General features: G+C 28.5%; 1 protein-coding gene across 11 annotated transcripts in view; it reads right to left on the reverse strand.

The window, feature by feature from the left end:
* The window catches only part of LOC127286549 (GATA zinc finger domain-containing protein 8-like), a 40,365-nt gene extending 33,335 nt beyond the window's left edge, over window positions 1-7,030 (reverse strand). For 2 of the 11 annotated variants that reach the window (XM_051313018.1, XM_051313020.1), the window contains exon 1: window positions 6,741-7,024. In XM_051313018.1, the coding sequence (XP_051168975.1) occupies window positions 6,741-6,912 (172 nt within the window). In that variant the 5' untranslated portion in view covers window positions 6,913-7,024. Of the gene's footprint in view, window positions 1-6,740 lie in introns of all 11 variants that reach the window. The other 9 variants (XM_051313012.1, XM_051313013.1, XM_051313023.1 and 6 more) reach the window with 8 other exon arrangements.
* Window positions 7,031-7,286: the final 256 nt, after the last annotated feature.

The following is a 7,286-nucleotide window of genomic DNA, read 5'->3' on the forward strand; positions in this document are numbered from 1 at the left end:
GCGGATTTTTGAAATACAGACAAAAACATTAGAGTACAAAATCCTCGTGGTTTCCGTGGGAATTATTAAAAAAGAAACGAAAAAATTAAAGTACAAAATCCTCGTGGATTCCGTGAGAATTATTAAAAAAAAGAGAAAATAAAAGTATAAAATCCTCGTGGATTCCTCGCGGATTATTGAAATGCAGACAAAAAAATTAGAGTACAATATCCTCATGGATTCCGTGAAAATTATTAAAAAAGAAACAAAAAAATTAAAGCATAAAATCCTAGTGGATTCCTTGCGGATTTTTGAAATTCAGACAAAATAATTAGAGTACAAAATCCTAGTGGATTCCGTGGGAATTATTAAAAAAGAAAACAAAAAAATTAAAGTATAAAATCCTCGTGGATTCTTTGCGGATTTTCGAAATACAGACAAAAAAATTAGAGTATAAAATCCTCGCGGATTCCGTGGGAATTATTAAAAAAGATTAATTTAAGATTAAATTTTAAGATTAAATTATTAAAGTATAAAATCCTCGTGGATTCTTTGCGGATTTTTGAAATACAGACAAAATAATTAGAGTACAAAATCCTCGTGGATTCCGTAGGAATTATTAAAAAAGAAACGAAAAAACTAAAGTATAAAATCCTCGTGTATTCCGTAAGCATTATTGAAAAAGAAAAAAGAAAATTAGAGTATAAATTCCTCGTAGATTCCTCGCGGATTTTTGAAATACAGAAAAAAAAATTAGAGTACAAAATCCTCGTAGAATCCGTGGGAATTATTAAAAAAGAAACAAAAAAATTAAAGTATAAAATCCTCGTGGATTCTTTGCGGATTTTAGAAATACAGACAAAAAAATTAAAGTATAAAATCATCGTGGATTCAGTGGGAATTATTAAAAAAGAAACGAAAAAACTAAAATATAAAATCCTCGTGGATTCCGTGGGAATTATTAAAAAAGAAACGAAAAAACTAAACTATAAAATCCTCGTGGATTCCGTGGGAATTATTAAAAAAGAAACGAAAAAACTAAAGTATAAAATCCTCGTGGATTCTGTGAGAATTATTAAAAAAAAGAGAAAATTAAAGTATAAAATCCTCGTGGGTTCCTCGCGGATTATTGAAATGCAGACAAAAAAATTAGAGTACAAAATCCTCATGGATTCCGTGAGAATCATTAAAAAAGAAACAAAAAAATTAAAGCATAAAATCCTCGTGGATTCCTGGCGGATTTTTGAAATTCAGACAAAATAATTAGAGTACAAAATCCTAGTGGATTCCGTGGGAATTATTAAAAAAGAAACAAAAAAGTTAGAGTACAAAATCCTCGTGGATTCCGTAGGAATTATTAAAAAAGAAACGAAAAAACTAAAGTATAAAATCCTCGTGTATTCCGTAAGCATTATTGAAAAAGAAAAAAGAAAATTAGAGTATAAAATCCTCGTGGATTCCTCGCGGATTTTTGAAATACAGACAAAAAAATTAGAGTACAAAATCCTCGTGGATTCCGTGGGAATTATTAAAAAAGAAACAAAAAAATTAAAGTATAAAATCTTCGTGGATTCTTTGCGGATTTCGAAATACAGACAAAAAAATTAAAGTATAAAATCATCGTGGATTCCGTGGGAATTATTAAAAAAGAAACGAAAAAATTAAAGTACAAAATCCTCGTGGATTCCGTGAGAATTATTAAAAAAGAAACGAAAAAACTAAAATATAAAATCCTCGTGGATTCCGTGGGAATTATTAAAAAAGAAACGAAAAATCTAAAGTATAAAATCCTCGCGGATTCCGTGGGAATTATTAAAAAAGAAACGAAAAAACTAAAGTATAAAATCCTCGTGGATTCCGTGAGAATTATTAAAAAAAAGAGAAAATTAAAGTATAAAATCCTCGTGGGTTCCTCGCGGATTATTGAAATGTAGACAAAAAAATTAGAGTACAAAATCCTCATGGATTCCGTGAGAATTATTAAAAAAGAAACAAAAAAATTAAAGCATAAAATCCTCGTGGATTCCTTGCGGATTTTTGAAATACAGACAAAATAATTAGAGTACAAAATCCTCGTGGATTCCGTGGGAATTATTAAAAAAGAAACGAAAAAACTAAAGTATAAAATCCTCGTGGATTCCGTGGGAATTATTAAAAAAGAAACAAAAAAACTAAAGTATAAAATCCTTGTGGATTCCGTGAGAATTATTGAAAAAGAAAAGAGAAAATTAGAGTATAAAATCCTCGTGTATTCCTCGCGGATTTTTGAAATACAGACAAAAAAATTAGAGTACAAAATCCTCGTGGATTCCGTGGGAATTATTAAAAAAGAAACGAAAAAAATTAAAGTACATAATCCTCGTGGATTCTTTGCGGATTTTTAAAATAGAGACAAAAAAATTAGAGTACAAAATCCTGGTGGAAATTTTTAATGGCAAAAACATTTAATAAAAATTAATACTACTTTTAAAATCCTCGTGGAAATCCTCGAGGAATTCCGTCCAAATTTGACGCGAGGAAATCCTCGAGGATTTCCACGGGGATATTTTTGCTGACTCATTACCGCGCCGCGCCACCAACTAGTCCACTCGACGGAATCACATCGGATGGAGTCTCCAGTGTATAAATGTTTTAAAATTATTTACAATAGATCGAGGGACAAAATTCGTACTTTCGACCTCAAAAAACCAATGTGCCCACTTTCTTTCTAATAAAGCTTCCATAAAGATTCTAAAGATCTTGATATAGATTTAAACATGGAAACTGAACATTTTTCCCTTTGGGGCTCCATCTCTGAAATGGAACATTTCGAAAATATTCCACTTGTAACATAGTTCCCTAGTAACAATAGTCCCTGGTCTCCCCTAAATTGGCTCTAATCGAGCATAATTTTGAAAATCAAATTATTATGTATGTGCAATAAAAATTCTAGTAATTAAAAAAAATTCATTGAGAATTCCAAGTTTTCCAGGAATTGTAGACTGTTGTGGTCTGTGAGCAAATAAAACCTATTGTTATCTAATAATAATACATTAAAAGTACCTTCTCATCATTATTATTATTCTTTATTTCTTCCTTCATTGGAATGCTACGTCGCGCTGGTGGCATTCTTATTCTTTTTTCATTTTTTCTTAAGTCGTCAATTTTTTTATTCATTTCTTTACGACTGTCTGTACGTAAAAGAAATAATTAATTTAACGCAAATCAGAAATGCCACAAAAAACTACTGCCCACCAAAGTAAATTCTTGTGTTATGTAAAATACGCGACAAAAAAATCAAGAGAGTTAATAAAATAAAAGAAAAATATAGTTGTTCGAACATTTTTTGAAATCTGTTGGCAGAGAAATGCGTATAATACAGTACGCGCTCTCAATCTATAAGGGAGCGTTCATAAACTACGTAGACCTATTTTTGTGACTTTTTGACACCCCCCTCCCCCCACGTAGACTAACGTAGACTTTTGATGAACCCCCCCCCCTCCCCCCGTGTTTCACGTAGTTTTTTTTAATATGCATTTTTACTACATATTTAATTATATTCGCATATTATACAAACAAGTCAATTAAAAATAGTAAAATAATCTGAATAAAATATTTTATTCTTTACATATAGAAATGTTTAAAATCAACAAATACAAACAATCTTTTAATACAAAGATAACATTTTTTTAAAATTTTCTTAAAATTTTTTTTTTAGAGATCTTCGGTAAACGGTGAAACTAACCAGTCGTGTAAGTCCCTCTGTCTTTTTTATTAGAAGTTCGAACTCCCGTGCAATTTTAAAAAAGCAAAGAAATTAATTTTAGTATATATTACGTAGTTAGAGTCGACACCACCCTCCCCCCACGTAGACTAAGGTAGAATTTCGCTTAACCCCCCCCCCTCCGCCTAAACATGTTACGTAGTTTATGAACGCCCCCTAAGGTACGATTTTCAGCGCGCTCCATATTTGGACTTTTTCACTTTCACCCGGCCGTGGTTAGCGGAAGAAAAAATTCCAGTAACGTATCCCTCACAGCACCGGATATTTCAGGATATCCCTGGACCGTCCTGAGGATATCTACTTGCTTGCGACGATTTGGATATCCCTAGGATATCCTCAGAATATCCATGCACATCCTTGGGATATCCCAGGGATATCTAAACCGCCGCAAGCAAATAGATATCCCTAGGATGTCCCAGGGATATCCTGAAATATCTGGTGATGTGCGGGATTAAGCCCAAAAAGGGCCAAGCGTCTCATGATAGTACATAATGCAAGAATTATATTATTTTTACCAGGGCTGTATTCATTTAAATCAAAGGGTAATTTACATTTAAATCATGATTTCAGCAGTTCAAATTTACAAAAATTTCAAGTTCAAATTTCTTGAAATTCAATTATTTAATAAAATCTTAACTGCAACTCTTCCAAAATTAAGTTATTTTTAAAATTTTCAACAAAACCTGTTCTAAATTAATTATTTTCAATAATTATAATAAGTTCTTCAAAAATTCAATTCTTCAAAAAATTTTGAATTTAAAAATTAACTAAAATACAATTTTTGTTGTGAAATATTATAAACAAATATTCAGCAATTCAAATTTTCAAAAAATTCAAGTTGAATTCTACCGAAATTTAGTTATTTAAAAAAATGGAATTTATTTAAATTTGGAATAATTGAATTTAAAATTCATTAAAATTTAAAATAAATACTTGAATTTTTTTCGTTTAAAATTCTGATAAATTAAATTTAGATTATGAATTAAAATTTCCATCAGTGAATTTATTCATCAATAAAAATTTAAATTGCTTAACATTTGGAATAATTGAATTATTAACTGATTCAAATTTATAATTATTTTAAACTGTTGCTACAAAAATTTGATTTTGTTTTTCTTGAATTTTGACTGATTTCCATACGGAATTTTTTGTTTTTTTTTAACCCAAATGCAAAGATTTGAAGATGTTTTTATCATTATGTTTATCATTTTTAGTATTTATTAAAAACAACAAACCACTTGAAAATTAACATTTATAAAATTACACATAAAAAATTTGATTTAAATAAAAAAAATCCGATTAAAATAAAAAAAAAGATTTTTTTAATTCTTTTTTTAATCATGATTTTTAACAGCCCTGCTCCTTTGTAACATTTTCACAATTTTATTGCACTAGCTATTTTAAATTGAAAATATGTTAAATATAAATGTAGCTAAGCAGACATTATTTGTTATATTATTAGAAATGTTGACATACATGTATGAGGTTTCAAATCAAATTTCTTTGTTTGGTATTACTGGTTAACAAAATTGCGTGAAATAAAATGCATACAATATATAACTTCTATTAAATAATTTTTTTAGTGAACGTTTATAAAAGAAAGTTTATTTAGAAAAAATGTCTACTAAAAAAGTGTTCATCTAGTAAGGATTGATTAGGTATAGCTTTATTAAGTGCAAATTATTTATTTATACAATTAACCTTTTTTAGAATATAAGCAACTTAGAAATTTTATTTCATCAAATTAATTTTTTTTTCTTTAATTAAATGGCGTATTTTTTCAAATAATTCCTACACTTTTTTCTCTATTAAATAGTTTAATAATCATATTTAATTTTAAATTCGCATATCAATGTCTAGTAATATCATTAGCAAAATATAAAGTATAATCCGTTGTCAGTAAAAATATAGATAAACTAATTAATCATCATCGTTTATCAAAACAAACGTCGTGAAGGCCGAAAGTTTTTCCGATACTTTTTTTATCTGTAATTCTATTAATCTTTAATTCAACTAATTTTATTTGACCTTATGGGAATTTAAAACAAGGTTTAAGGATCATTTGAAAATATTCATTGTTTATAAAACAATTTTTAAACATAAAACAATTTAGAAAGTAGGAAAAATACGTTTAGTATTTAGTGTTTTCCACGGAAAAAAGGAAATTAATGTTATTTACTATCATGACACATAAAATTTGAATACTTTAAGGACATATGTGTAATTTTAAGTACAATATAGTACATTTTTCGTCACATTTTTATAAAGTTTAGAATTTTTTTATATAGTTTCTTTAATTTTAGGTAATTCTAAAACTTGTACATTATTAACCAAAAATAATTATAAACTTTTCCTACACTGTGAAAGAATTTCGTGTAATTTCATTACTTTTGTAGTTGTAAAAAAAATTACCTATATTGCAAGTAGTGATTTCACGTACATAATTCAAAGTGACATATTTACTAGGGGTTATGTATGTTATTTTTACGAAATCCTGTATAATTACAAGTTCGGTGTAATCATGCTACATTTAAAGTAGTTAATATTTGTATACTACTGTGAAAGTGGTAAATTTACAAAAAGTTATGAACTTGACACTTTAAAAGTATAACTTTTTATCACTGTATTGTAAATTTACTTTTTTAAAATCAGTTAAGTTACACAATTTTGTAAAATCACAAGTTTAACTTGCGAGTTGAACCAAAACCTTTTTTTACAATGTAACGATTAATTTTTTAGGAAACAAGACTTTTTTTGAAAATTTGTTCCTTCAAGATAACTTAAAGATCAAAGCTTTTGTAATTTAAAGAAATGTTTAAATAATTTTAAGAAAATTAGTTATCCAAATATTGTACAAAACTTTTTAAAGCTTATATTTTTATAAAAAATTTTGAAATGTAAATTAAGAAAGAAGACTTCAATATTTTAAATGTTAATTTATTATTATTAAAGTTTTTAACTGTTAATGTTTTATTTTTTTAGCTTAAAATGTACGAACCCGATAGAAGAACAATTTGAGCATTGTAGTAATGCCCGTCTGTCCACAAAACTTCAAACAATTTTTGTTTATCAAAATCTTCCTTATTTTTGAACTTAAAATTTTTAATATCTGACACTTTAGTAATGTAAAATGTTTTATCAATTTCAAAACGTACGTAAGCGTGCGACATTGTAATAATTTTCGAAAATTTTTTACTTTTTTCAGCTTGATTACCGTTACCATGGAGAAAATACGAATGACAGATGCGATTGTCAACTTGCTTCTGCAATAAGGCCAATGCCACGGTCGTATAAACAGGTCTCGAATCTGTGGTGGTGGGGGCATTAGGATTACCGACCATGGTTAAGGCCTAAGCAGAACTAATTCTTGAACGGGAACGTAAACGAAATGGAATGAGTAAGAGAAGGATACATATAATCTTTGTCCTTCTCTTGCTCATTCCATTCCGTTTGCGTTCCCATTCAAGAATTAGTTGTGCGTTGGCCTTTAGAGATGCGAAGAGGCAATATTACCCGGAGAACGGTAAAACCCTAAGCACAACTG

Source organism: Leptopilina boulardi, unplaced genomic scaffold (assembly GCF_019393585.1).
Source record: "Leptopilina boulardi isolate dan_hultmark-lab unplaced genomic scaffold, ZJU_Lbou_2.1 LbouV2_362, whole genome shotgun sequence".
Classification (NCBI taxonomy): Eukaryota; Metazoa; Arthropoda; class Insecta; order Hymenoptera; family Figitidae; genus Leptopilina; species Leptopilina boulardi.